Source organism: Idiotropiscis lumnitzeri, chromosome 19, assembly GCF_059441095.1.
Source record: "Idiotropiscis lumnitzeri isolate Australia: NSW breed Sydney's pygmy pipehorse chromosome 19, RoL_Ilum_1.0, whole genome shotgun sequence".
In the NCBI taxonomy this organism is placed as follows: domain Eukaryota; kingdom Metazoa; phylum Chordata; class Actinopteri; order Syngnathiformes; family Syngnathidae; genus Idiotropiscis; species Idiotropiscis lumnitzeri.
This window is the reverse complement of record NC_142409.1, coordinates 4,548,152-4,562,496: the sequence shown is the minus strand read 5'-3', so window position 1 is coordinate 4,562,496 and position 14,345 is coordinate 4,548,152. Positions and strand designations below refer to the sequence as shown.

At 42.1% G+C, this 14,345-nt stretch overlaps 1 protein-coding gene across 5 annotated transcripts in view; it reads left to right on the top strand.

The window, feature by feature from the left end:
- Window positions 1-14,345, top strand: part of ctnnd2a (catenin (cadherin-associated protein), delta 2a) — a 172,055-nt gene that overhangs the window by 154,704 nt on the left and 3,006 nt on the right. For 3 of the 5 annotated variants that reach the window (XM_088283197.1, XM_088283199.1, XM_088283202.1), the window contains exons 20-24: window positions 329-581; window positions 3,013-3,097; window positions 9,722-9,848; window positions 13,877-14,008; window positions 14,247-14,317. In XM_088283197.1, coding sequence (XP_088139323.1) covers window positions 329-581; window positions 3,013-3,097; window positions 9,722-9,848; window positions 13,877-14,008; window positions 14,247-14,317 — 668 coding nt within the window. Of the gene's footprint in view, window positions 1-328; window positions 582-3,012; window positions 3,098-9,721; window positions 9,849-13,876; window positions 14,018-14,246; window positions 14,318-14,345 lie in introns of all 5 variants that reach the window. The other 2 variants (XM_088283201.1, XM_088283198.1) reach the window with 1 other exon arrangement.

Genomic DNA, 14,345 nt, shown 5'->3' with positions numbered 1-14,345 from the left:
AATAATACATTCTGTTACGTTCTCTCAAACAGTGGATAGATGGAGGAAATACGAGGATGTTTGTGCTAGGCAGAACATTTGGCAACAGAAAGCTCAAAGGACAAGAGGAGTTGTCAAAAAAAAAAAAAAAAGTAAAAAACGCACTGACTTCCCAAAGGCCACATGATCCTGAGACAACTTAATCTACATGAAATCCATTAAAATTCACAGTAGAAGCTGTACTTTTTTTTTTTTTTTTTAAGTACAAGTTTCCCCTTATGTGCTCCGATGAAATAAGTGATAAAAATAAAAAAATAAATTAACAAACTCTCTCCGTTTTCTATTTCAGGTAAATATGCCATGCGAGATTTGATCCATCGGCTACCAGGCAGCAGCAGCAGCAGCAGTAACAACAACGCTACCAGCAGTGGGACCTCGAGTACTTCAGGGCCACCCAGCAAGACCATGTCTGACGACACGGTCACTGCCATCTGCTGCGCGCTACATGAAGTCATCACCAAAAATATGGAGAACGCCAAAGCCCTGCGGGACGCTGGTGGAATTGAAAAACTGATCGGCATCGCCCGAAGTAAAGGAGACAAGTGAGTATTACAAACTCGTCATATGAAGGTCATTTTGGTGTTTTGAGACCAAAGGGAGGATATTTTCAGGGGTAGAAACAACAAAAATCTGCTTGATGCGACATTTAGTGGTTGAGAGAGAGGAAAGATTTCGCTGCAGCAACTTCAGGCGTTGTGTTTTAGTCACAGGTATGTGAAATTCGAAACAGTTTATTGTAAAACAGTTGTGAATGTGTGACCTCAAAGTTTGTTGTAGACCAAGTGTGAAATGATCCCAGATTTTGGACATTCTTCTGTTTTCTATTCACTCTTTGCTTTTGGCCAGCATGTATTGCCGTCAATTTTTATGAATAAATCCGGAGGGTCGAGGCCGGAAGGTTACTCGGTCGCGGCCAAACAGCGGGGGACTGACTTGCAAAAAAGGGTCAATTGCCCAGCACTGGAATTAAGTAATTCAAGTTGAACCAACTTTAAAAAATGACCTATTGACATTTATGGCAACAATGTTTGTTAGTACAACAAAGCAAGCAAGTTGTTTGCTCCAAAACAAATTTGCTAAGTTGTTTTTACTTATATCTGTAATAAGACATTAGTTCTGTAAATTCTCATTTCTTTGTTGACCATCCGGGAAGGAGTTTTTAATTTAGCAATACTTTAAATATTTAGTTGATTTTGAAGTTTTTTTTTTCCTTTAGTTTTGAGTTCATCCTACTTTTTTACAGTGCGTGTGCGCTGGGTACAGCAACCCTAAAATATGGTCATCAGCGCTTTCTCCTGCCGATTTACGCATTTATCCTCTTACGCACTCCAGAGGCTGTAGGAAGTCTAACGACTCAGGAAGATGAAGCATTATTTCGTGCTTAAAATTTTATAAAATACTACCCTCACGTAGGACACTTCCAGAATGCTATAAAATATTTGTAGAGAGTGGACACCAATTTTTTTTTCTTTTATGGAGCTGATCAAAAAGGTGCGGCAAGTTATTATAGCATTTTAGCTGTGATATACTGTTTAATGAAGAGAATATTAGCTCTTCACCTTCAACTGCTAGGAGGGGTTACACTCTGTTAAGAATAGGCTATATAATGTATCCTGTGTGTGTTTTTTTAATTTATGTACTTATTCATTCATCCATTCATTAATTGAAGAGAATAATATATTTTGCCAACCATCGAGATCGCCGCATAATTTTACATGATTTGTTGTTATTTTTCTGTTGAAAACGAAAAAATGAAAATGTACGACACTACTGCATCATTTTATTATTGTGCCCGCATATTGTCTAAGTTTACTAGTGCCACGGAAGTGTGTCTAAATGAATGAATTGGAATCAAGCCCCACCATCGCATTTGCAGCGGAAACTCTTCGGTCCAAAGCAATCTGTTCCGAGAAGCCGCCGATCCCGATGCACTCACGTGTACCTAAACGACGACGAGGAATAATATAGGTCAGAAGACGAAGCAGGGTGTTCTTCCTTGCTGCTATGGCAACTAACAAGTCAAGGGTTGCCAGAAGTGACATCAACCACACCTCAAACAATGAGTTATTATTACGAGAGGGAAGAGAAAGAGAGACAGTGAGAAGGACAGACCATTTGCAGAACTTGGCTCAAGGGCATCATTACAGAGAGCGATGAGGCCGTGGCTGGATGAGAGTGCAAATTTCTCAGTGAGTTTAGTCAGCTTCTAATAGCTCACGCATCTTCTTTTTTTTTTTCAAGATAGGTGCACTGAGAAGAAATGCTCCTTCCTTATCAGCAGCCCCCTGCCTTGCCTCAATCACAAAATGTAGCTTTTGCCTCGCCGCGAAATGAATTTGTTTATCCGCTTCATAAGCAGCTAAAAGAGCTCCATTATTTAAATTAAGAACCTGTTATTAAACGTTGCACCAACGATAGGAGGAAGACCAGCAAGGTGGAATGTATCTTTCATAAAGTCTTATTGATGTTCTAAAAACAAGAAGGGTTTGTTATGATGCAAAAAAACAAACCTCAACCAAAAAATGGAACGATACAGGAGGTGTTAAAGCACTTTTGCTGTTGTCGTTAACCGGCAGGAACTAAGCAAAAAGTGACATTTACTACCAGGAGAGTACTGTTAATTTTGTGAGCATCTGCTCTATTTCCCTCTCCAGAGAGCCATTGCTTATGAGCGGATTCCTTCAGGAGTCATTTTGCCGACAAAGTGGCCAAGTCGAGGCCGCGTGTATGGCAGGGAGGGCGGGATAAGGTGGGCTCTTTTCTTTTTTTTTTTTTTTTTTTACTCCTCTGGAAACCGCGTTAGGGGAATCACTTGCTGCTGAAAAGAGCGATGTCCCTCATACTCTCAAAGAGCCCCCAACCTCCACATATCTTTTCCAAGGTGATATTGACAGGAAATGGAATAACGGTTTGGAATGTTATCAGAAGTAATGGTACGGTGGAGATGTAACAATGAACCGTATCTTCCCTCAGACACTCGGCCAAGGTGGTTAAGGCGGCCTCTCAAGTGCTCAGCAGCATGTGGCAGTACAGAGACTTGCGCTCCCTCTACAAGAAGGTAACACACTGCTATCCGGAACACATGCTGCAGTATATCAAACGCTGTATTATATTGACGGGACGCGTTGGCACAAATTGCCCGTGGCGACTCTGCATGACGGGCATCGCGGGAAATACCCCACCATGAAGCAGTTTTTTTTTTTTTGTTTCATCTAATTCATAGTAGTGTGATGCAATATGTATGTGTATAATTAGCACGGTTTAATTAAGCGCGGATCTGCAAGAATAGACTGCGTGACCCACTTAATCATCGTCTCAAGACAAATAAAGTCCTACCTTAAAATATGTCACTGTAATTACCTCAGTTCGTCGATGCGATTGAGCCCAGCTCCACTCTGTTGCTAATCAAAATAGCAGCACCTAAGGCCAATTATTGTCACGTCTTGCCGCATGTAAATGAGTTCCCTGCACGTGATTAAACATGCGTTTACGTTCTATGGCGACGGAATCTTTTTAACGGGATTAGCGCTCCAGTAAACGCGGATGAGTTGTGTTAAGTGCGTCCATGGTTATGTTTCGGGGAGCGACATGCGAGCCGATTCATAAGGTGGGGTGAAGGGTGTGCATATTAAGTACCTCAAACTGATAGCTGGAAGGAGAGCTGTTTGTGAAAAATGTTTTCTTAATAATCGGGGTGCAGTTAAATGATTCAAGTATAATTATGACGATAACCTTTGCGCACACAAGTTTGACCGCGGTGCAGTTGAACGCGCGCGTGTTTGCGTGCGCGTGTGCTTCCCCGCTTTGTTTGCTATCTTTGATGTCAGTCAAAACCAACTCCAAACTAAAGATCAATGGTTTCTGGAGCTGGCACCATTATACTCTGCAGGAAGAAAAAAAAAAAAGTCAATAATGTTGTGTTCTACAGTTCCAGCGTAGTATGGTTTCGTTTTTTTTTTCAACGCACGGACAACAAACTGATTCTTGAGACTGAATGGTTGTCGCCAAACACTTCTGGCTACCAGAAAACTCATTTCCCATTAATACAGAATCTTATTTGTACACCACACAACTACACAAGCAAACACAAAGAGGAAGATTTTACTGGAGGAGTGTTTGTGTGAGTGTGCTTGTTTGTTTAAGTTGCTTTTTTTTTTTTTTTTCCATTACTCACACATGCACCTTTAACACACACAAAAGAAAAGTTTTCTTCGGATATTTCTTTTCAAATAATAAATACACACATTGTTGCATCTTGATTAAAGGTGATGAGAGTTCTGTTTCCTTCATTTGTCGCTAATGACTGTTCAGTGAAAAGTTGTGTGCAATTCTGTGTGCTAAAAGCGCCTGTTCTCGAGATGTTTGATGGAATTAAGGAGGTTTGCTGTCCTGTTCCAGCAGAAAAGCAAAAATACACAGAACTAACTATCCACCCTGGAATGGTAGTCGGCCAATTTCAGAGCACATGTAAACTAAAACATTTGCGGGGTTTAAAGTCTTCAATTAAACAAACACACATTTTTAAAAAGTGGGAGGAAACTAAAGTACACAGAGGGGGAAAAAAACATGCAAACATGGGGAGGGATACAAACACCACTCATGATAGAAGTTGAGCCAAGATTCAAATCCGGGACCTCTCAACTGTGAAGTAGTTGTAGCGTTGGCGTGCCAAATTTGCTCTCAAAATGGTAAGGAGAAATGCAAAGCAAAATAAAAATGCGAAGATGAGCACAGGACGATGTTGAACATAGTCTGCTTTATGTTAGGAATCATTTGAGCATTTCAAAGCTTCAATTCACTCCACTTTGGGAGTCGAATTCGTCCAAAATAAGTGCCAACCTTCCTTTGTCTCACTCGCGCTTGCCGCCACAGTCCAGCTGGATGCCGGACCTCCTCGGGCGGCCACTCTCTCGTCTCTCGCGAGACCCTGATGAACATTCACTTCTTCTACCCTCTCATCTTTCGAGAACCTCTCTATCCTGTTCTTTGTAAGGGAGTCTGCGCGCCAAGTGCACCCGTCTCACGGCCAGCCTTTGCGAAACGCGGCATGCTAACGGCGTGAACAATGACCAGAAGTGTGAACAATGCGTCGTCTGCGAGGCTCGTCAAAACTTGTCAGCCAATCGTGCCAAGAACTTCCCGGCAGACTACCTCGGAATATTGCCACAGGCCACAACTTCAACTCGGGCCGTGAGACCACATTTTGATTTTTTTTTTCTTTTCTTCCTGCCTATTCTCTTTTTCTTCAACTGACCTGGCTTCTGTCTTTATGTCGTGTAAGCTGGAGTCTCCTAATAGTTCAACGACGCCATCAACTGTCAAGGCGGTGGGGATGTGTGTGAACTGCAAGTCAACACCGACAGGTTTATTTTCCTCTAATTCTTCAGGTGGTCAGGACTCAATAATGCGGGTCAAATAAGGTTTATTTTGGCTGCAACTATTATACCGTTCAGCTCACAGGGTTTGGATTGTCTAACTGCTGTTCATTTTGTTGGTCTGCTTCAAGAGTCACTGCTTTTAAAAGCTGGTTGAAATTGTGGCGGCTAAACTAAAAAAGAAAAAAAAAGTTTTACTTAGTTGCTGTGGCAACTGTTACATTCCAAAATCCACTCTTGGGCTTTATCATCCCAGTCCAGAACCCTGCATTATTCCCTTGCATGCACATATTAGGTCATGGATGTTTGGGGTAGCCAAAAATCCTGTTAGCCTCCAATCCAGACATGGATTAGCATACAATTTAGACAAGAAGAGTCTCTAGCAAATGTTTGCGATCAAATGCAAAAGTAGGGAGACTTTTTTTTGGGGTGCTTTTGGATGAGAAATTAAAAAAAAAAAAAAAAAAAAAACCTTTAGAAAAAGTCCAGGGCCGTCATTAATAAGTCTGCTTGTTTATTTCTCGTAATGAGTGTTTTGAGACTTGTTTTTCAAAGTATTCCCAGAGTGCATCATGATGTGGCTTGTGCATGTTTGTCTTCCAGTTTGTTTTTGTCAAGCGACAGTCACAGGACTAAGTAGAGTTTATCGCTTCCTATAGCAAGTCCACAGGAGCAGAAAAGGAGGCAGTGGATGTTGGTTGGATGAGGGCGCCCATAAATAAACAGCCACTGCATGAAGAGCCAATCTGAGATGACTTGAAAGATCAGTGGTGCAGCAGTCATTAATAAACCAAAGCCCAAATCTGTTTTCAGCAACAGAGGCGCTCGCCTTAAAGATAAATCATGTATAAAAGTCTCCAGTGTGCTTTCAAACGTCGCTTGTACCCGAATTTATTTGGTTTCTATGACTTCTATGTCCTCATTTTGTGTTTGCGCTCCTCCTTGGAGGGGTTCCACCGCTCGGCCATCCGCGTCAACGACAACTGTCCAGTATTGTCCGGTCACAGACTGACGAGCAAAAACAAAGTGGTGACATTTTCTTGAATGGACCAGCAGGACTTAATGAGCCCATTCACACACTTAAATACACTCACACACAAAAATAAACTAAAGACTGAATTATGCACTGCATTTTCCCGTTTGCCTCAGTTCTTCATAAAAAATTTTTTGCCCTGGCACTGAATCAGCAATGCTCTCTCTATCGCTCGCTCACACACATGCACGTATAAGCTGCAAAATGTGCACAAATCACCAAAAAATACTTGATAGTCAGAGTTCAGCGCCAGAGAGATGTTCTGCCTGGCAAGAGTGGCAGATTCTCAATATGGTCCAGGCTTGTGTAATTGGATGTGTGGGTGTGTCTTGGTGTGATATGACAAGACCTGGAATGTGTGTAGGGGTGTGTTTGTGTGTGTGTGTGTGAGGTCACTGTGTAGGATTCCATGTATGTTCCTGTAAATGGAGTGAGTCCTTTTGAAAAGAAAATGTGTCAATGTCATAACGTGGCGCTTTTTCACATTGTTGCCGCAATGAGACGAGCGACACCCATTCAGTCGCAACTTTCAACTTTTTTTTTTCCACTCAGTTCATTGATTCAACGAGAGACTTGAAAGTGAACTTGTCTTCCTTGTAAGAGAAGAAACAGCAGGGAAGCATAGATGAGAATTAGAAGCCCAGCGCTACAATCAAAAAGTGTGCTGCGATTACTCAATTGAAAGCTAACGGCAGTATTTTAGTCAATCTCAATAAAGCATGCAAAGGTCACGTACAGCAGCCAACGCCGTAAAAAAAATCTGAAACGGCGAGGGAAACACTGAATAGAAGACAAATACACGTTTAAACATCCATTTTGATTATTAGCGCTGTAATCATGTTTTGCTTTTCAGCTGCCTGACCTTAAACTAATACGGGAGTCACGGGGAGAAAAACACGCAGAATGGTTGCTTTACAGAAAATGGATGGCTTTAAATTGAAACGATCACATTTTTGCCCTTCATGACTTGTGGAGTGAATTGTTTTAATTGTTGTTATTGACTCTATGCCACGTCGTTCTGTTTTACGGACCAACCAGCGCAATTCTTTCCGCTTCATTTAAGCAAAAAATCGGCGTTCTTCACAAGATCCCCTCAAGACTTTCCGAAAATGTTGCTTAATGACGTGAGTCGTATGAATTAAGCAAATTCATCCACATCAATAATTCAAAAGTCTCGTGTTGGACCGTGGGCCGTGATGTTCCAAGATGACATTGTGATCTGCAGTGAAAGTAGAGGAATGAAGATGAGCCCAAGTGAGACGTGCATGAATGAGAGTGGCTGAGGGGGGAAGACAGAGCGAGCGGGGAGGACTTTCAATACGTAGGGTGAACAGTCCAGAGCAATGGTGAGTGTGCTCAGGGGATCGGGTGAGAGAAGAATCTCCGCTTGGAGGAAGGGGAACATTTGTGTGACAGTGGTGAGGCCAGCCGTGAAGCAAATTATAGAGAATGTTGAACCGAAGAGACGACAGGAACCTGAGCTGGTGATGGCGGAAAATGAAGATGTTGAGGTTGTCTTTAGGAGTGACGAGGTAGACCAGAAATGAGCACATTAGAGCCAGTTAGATGTTTTGGGGACAAAGCTAGAAAGAACAGACGTCGATGGGTGATGGAGTTGCCAGGTGAGACCCCTAACAGAAGAAGAAATGCTAATCGCTATAACAGCTGGCCCGCTTGAACAAAAAAACGGTGTCGATTCCCAACTCCACAAAGGGGCGTTCCAACGGCGATTGAGACCCATCTCTTGACTGTGAGGCAGACGTGCTAATAATGATTCGACCTGATTCCGCCTTGGTAAAAGCAACCCATACGTATTCTCCTCTATAATCAATCTTGTGAATTGAATCAGTCGAATGTTTAACTATTCCTCGTGTAGCTCGTGCGCGCCCTTAAAGACCCTCGCAGCTCAATTCGAAGACCCGATGAAAGATCGGCATCCACGGGCGGCAGATTGCTCCCATCACTCACGGCGAAATGCATTCATTATTCAATACTCAGCGACCGTGTTCATTTGAGCAACATGACACTTTGACAGTGTCCAATTGCGGGGTGGCGGCATGTGCCATCAGGAGGTTACATGGCTTCTAATGAGATGTGCGCAGGGTGGGAGGAACTGGGAACTGATGGATACATGGCAAGTGTGTGGCTGGCCCGAATGGATCGACATTTTGAGGCACTGGGTGTCAGAGGAGCCGCCTTCTATTTGTCTTCATTGCTTTGGCGGAAAAGTCAAGGGAGGACACAGTCGACTTCTTGAGCCTTTGCTCGGTATCTCTTTCCGCTTGCCTCGCTCATTACTGTCCCGCCATTACTCTCCCCGCACCTCCCCGCTCTCATTACGTGCTGTCATCTTTTGTCTCACTTGTCCTCCACCCTTCTCTTTCTGCCTCATCTAATTCCTCCTCCTCTCCAGCTTCTCCGCTTAAACGATTCAGCCCACCACCACGGCACCTCCAACCCCGATGTACGCACGCCAGAACTCACGGCTAAGCTCCTGCCCCCCAGACAGCCAAGCAATGATGGAGCACATCTCCATTTATATTTTTATCATCTGCTCGTGGTTTGCATTCAGAGGTAGCCAATTATCTTAATGCTAAATTGAATTGGGTTCCAGCTCTGTGATTGTTGCCGACTGTCATAATCCATTTTTGAAAAGTGCTTTGCTCCAATCACGGCTAAACCAATACACAGAAAAGCCATTGGCACTGCAGTAATTATTCACGCCAACTTGTTGTGTTAAAATGTCCCTGCCAGTAAAGTCATAAGAAGATGCGCAGGCTTGATGCAAATGTCTTCAATTGTGTTGGCCAGTTGTGTTGTGGGTGGGTTTTTTTTTCCCCGCTCGGTGTTCAGACTAATTTTTGATGATGAAAGAGGTGATTGATGTGATTATGTCAATTTTGGCACTAAAAGTACATTTTAGAGCATACAGCCGAGGATGAGAAGCAAAGGCAATTATTTGATTGAAGCCGTTGCTGTTCCTCATAGATTTACACTGTTTTTGGTTTAACCTAAAACCTTTTCAACAATAGTATTCATTTTTTTTTTATTGCCGTTGTGGTAAGCCGTTTTCAACATCTTAGATTGGTCATAAATTGTAAAAGTAACACCCATGCTTGTGGACTGACCAATATTACATATTTTTTTAAAAATATGAAATCCACCAAAATGTGACTTATGAGGTTTTGGCCCGACAGCAGCGATATATAATATAGACATGCACGGTACGATGCCTTATATACTCATAATTATGAATGTCTGCTCTTTACTCCAGGATGGCTACTCCCAGTATCATTTTGTGGGCTCTGCCTCCACAATAGAGCGAGACCGACAGAGACCATACTCTTCTTCTCGAACTCCCTCCGTGTCCCCTATCAGGACATCCCCAAACAACCGCTCCGGTGAGTAAACGACTAGTCTTTATAATAACGTGTGTGTGAGTGCGTGTGTGCATGTGTATGCGTAAGCTATGATGTCACCATCATTCCATAATTGCACCAATGGGTATTTATGACCAGCAAAATTCTTCCCATGAAGTCATTCAAGTTTAGGTTTAATATTTAATTTGAACAAAATTTAACCTTGTACAATCTTACATTGCTTGCCAAGATCACTGGGTGGGGGCTTGCAGAGTTCACGTCCACTTACAAAAGTCTTCTTTGAACTACTGTTTAACGTACTTAAAAAAAAAAAAAAAAATACACGGTAAAAATCTGCGCTTTTTCTCACATAGTCAAAGGTGTGTCATTCCGTTCACTGACTATTTCCGTCTAAGGTCTTTTTAGTGCTGTTTGAAGTGTTTTTTCTTGAGTGTCTGCTATTTTGAAAGTTGATTTGTGGGTTAATATGATCTATTTAAGAGAAATTGAGTTTCTCCTGATGTATTTTGTTATACCACACCAGTGCGATACATTTGATTTATATCGTTAATGGTTCATTGTTTTTCTTTTTCGTGCTCAGAATAACGGTAAATTTATGATATATATATATTTTATATATATTTTTTTATTTATTTCATCATTGATTAATTTTAATGCTCAAAAAAACATCTATTTAAACTCCGCTATATTCATGTGAAAGCTTGCATAGGCAAGGCTTAAATAAAACAACATCTTTTTGCGTGTTGCCTCCTGGAATGGATTGCCTTGGACATTAGAAATGTGAATGACGAAGGATCGAACATTTAGCGGTCAGTCTGCTGACATCTGGGCTAAAGAGCTATTAGAGGTTGTGCTCGCCACCCACAGACTTTAAGCATGATTACCGTTAGCCTTTAGCCTGAGCCCAGTGGCCTTCTTGCTTTGCAAACTGCGTATTAGCTGTTAGCATCCGTCGTCAAGGAGCCTTTAGCTCTGCTTTCTCCGCATCAGGCTTAGCAGGCTGATGAGGCAGAAAAGTACTTTTCCTTCCTCCCAGCTTAGAGGGGTCTTCAAGGACCCAGCGAGGGAGCCATGTGTGTGTTCATGCATGTATGTGTGTGTGGAGCCAGCAGAGAGAGTGATGATAAACAGACTCTGAGAGAAGAATTAGGTATTAAAAGACCGTTAATGCAAGGATGAGGATTTGACCTTGGACGGTGGCATTGAAATGTTCACCATATTTGTGTGCACGTGTTTGTGAGAGTGTAACGTACCCCATCTATTCACCTCTCCTCCACCTTCTACTCTTCCTGTAATCCTTCTTTCTTGTCCCTTCTACGTCTGATTGTGCACACACATGAATGTGTATCTATCTTCTGCCTGCATATGCTCCATGATTTGGTCCCCTAGAGACGGATCAAAGGAGAAGGGGGTAATGATGGTTGAGTGCGTGTGTGCGTGTGTGTGTGTGTGTGTGTGTGTTAGGGAATTGGGGTGAAGAAGACGTAACGAGTTTGCAGGGAAGGTGTCAGGCAGTGTTGCCGGCAGGGAGGCAGAGAGAGAAGGAGACCTTTGTGTCCACCATTGCCGCCGTGGGGATCCTGCTGTGTTTAGAACTGATAGAGCAAGTCTCCCAGCTAGACTGCCTCTGTAACCGGGGGTGATGGCAACATCTCAGTAGGTGTTAGGTCACAGCGCTCACCCTGAAGGAATCTATCCCAGGGGTGTCAAATGATATTTTTCGTGTTAAAAAAAAAAAATGTATGAAAAGTCTTGTGTTTATCTTGTTCAGTGCCCGCCTTCGGGTGCCAATGTTCAATCAATATTTACTAAAAGGAAAAAAAATTAATTCCACATAGTGTGACTAATTAGGAAACCTTCACGGGAATTGGTTGTTGTGGCGACATTGCTTGTTTAACAACATTTCTCACGAGTGTGGTAGTAGTGTCGCTGTTTTCAACTTGAACAGCTTCATATAAGCGATTCAGTGGGGAGGACACTTCAATCAAATATCGAGTCCTCACCGAGGACTTCTGGTGTTTATTGTGCAACGTGCCCCGCCCAAATTAAAGGATGCACTTTCAGATATTTCCCAAAGTTAACACAAAAGTGCCAGCAAAGGTAGTCATCAAGACTCAGTCTGCATTCTGACAACATCAACAGCTAACATAGCACTAGCTAGCATCATGTTCCTGGCAGTAATTGAATGAAAATTAGAGGACAATGCTAAAGGTGAAATAGGCCTATACATTTAGGTTGTGTTCCTCAAAAATATGATTTGTGCACTGCCACTGCCAGACAATGACAGTGCTTCGATAGTAAGAAACTTTATCTCAAGTTTCTACCTAACTAGCTTAATTGTGGTTTAGTAACTTTTTTCATTCTGTTGTAGCTTAGCTAGCTTCATTTATATTGGTGTTATCTTTCCTAGCAGATTGCCCAAGACTGTTGGTAGCCAGACCCAGTGCATAAGATAGCCATAAGTATGCTGCTAAATAAAATTGACATATGGCCAATTCAACCTGGAGCTGTACCTAATATTGTGGCCAGTCGGTGAATAACTGGCTGTTGTCATGGTCCTCCGCTTTGTGGCTAACAATGGAGTGGGTCACGTTTACGTCATCGTGTTGGCCACCCCAATCTATTGTAGTTCTTTGTAATGTTCTTAACAAGTTAAAGCTGTTATTTCATTTTTTTTAATTAAAGTTGTCCTCTCTTTGCCTTTATGTGCATCCAATATAGTCTCTTGTCAAAAACTGGGAGGCAGATAAGAGGCGCTGAATTTTCTTTTTGCTTTTAAATGTCAAGCACAGAGGACTTGGATCGTAATAGGTAGTCCTTTTGTGTTCAAATAGAGAGAGAGAATTTCTAAAGACACTTCAGAAAATGTGTTTAAAAACCTTTATTCGATTTGAGTAGTTTTGCCTTGCTGCTGTCATCATGATATAGGGGGAATGCCAAAGAGAACAAAGGGTTTTTTTTCCCTTATTTTTAGAGTCTTGCATGGAAATGATGAACAAATCTTCCTCTATTACAAAGGGAGCGTCTTCATCTGAGCAGACTGAGATAATAATATAATTGCAATCGCTATTGCGCTCTATTTTGATTGACACTGTCAGCAAGATACGGCATAACTTCCAAAGACAAAATTCCCAGTTCTAATTTCAAATATTCAAGTCCCATTGGAAATAATATAAAGTGAATTCATTCAATTTAATTCAAAATTCTTCGGTCATTTTAAAAATTTTTGGTAGGATACTGTTTGTTCCAGAATTTTTTGCTAAATAAATCCTCTGGCTATGATGCGGTAACGTTGTCCACCACTGCAGCCACACAGTTACCTGCAAAGTCAGACTGAACTGTTCCAGACTGAGTATTTTTAGAGTGTCCTTCACTTTGAAGCCCCTGGCTAATCTTGCCGTGCATTAATGCACTACACATATGTGGAGTAGTTACAGGAATGTTTAGCTAAGCAAACTGAGGGGGCTGATACTCGGGCAGGCGAGCAGGTAGGCAGCATTCTGGCAATCCCGCGTGTCAAGATAAGAGGGACTGAGTAAGCACTTTGAATATGCTATAAGGGGATTACATTGCAGTTTGAGAGAAAGAGAGAGAGAGCGAGAGAGAGAGAAAATAATACAGTATTGTAGTGTGTCAATTGTGTGCGCAGTGATGCATTCATGTGTGTGAAATAGTTGCGCTGAAAAAGTTACAACTGGTAAAATATAAACACAAAACGGTGTAATAAATCTGTCAGTGTTACTTCCACTCTAGCAGAACAAATAAAAGGGGATCCGCCAAAGACCTACAAATAGAAATTGCCTGTTTTATATTTCAGCGATTTTTATTTGTTAACTTTGTCAAATGAGCAGTTTGTGTGCACGTGTTTAGCAGGTGACCTTACTGTATGTGCTGACGTGCTAAATGTGGAATAATGATCACGCACCTCGGAAAGCCAGAATGCTCAGGCATGCCCGAAAAATGGCCGTGTAGGGAAATGTGAATTCTCATGCTGTCCTCTGCGTGTGTGCGTGGGTGCGTGGGGTGTGTGTGTGTGCGTGTGTGTGTAGCAAGCGCTCCGGCCTCTCCAAGAGAGATGATGAGTCTGAAGGAACGCAAGATGGACTACGATTCCACAGCAACCAATGCCGGTTTCCATAGCAACAAAGGCGAGCACACATCCCGGAAAGATGGCATGGCAGGTGTGTGTGGTGGGTCTTTCTTTCCAGCCGCTCACATTGTCCCTTTTTTTTTTTTTTTTTTTTTGGAACGCTCCACGCATAATGCTTTTCTTTGTTCCTTTTGTTTGATCATTATATCATCACATATCTCTGTTTTTACATATTTTATATATTTCTTTTAGTTCTGCCTCCTTGAATTGTATGAGAACAAAATACTTTTCAGCACTTTAAAAAAAGTGTCTGTTTTTCCCCACTCAAGTGTCCTGTGGAACATCTACATTGTTCCGAAATTCATACCTGACTGCCAGTGATGATATCAAGCCAAACCAGGTGAGCCAATTGAACAAAATTATTTATC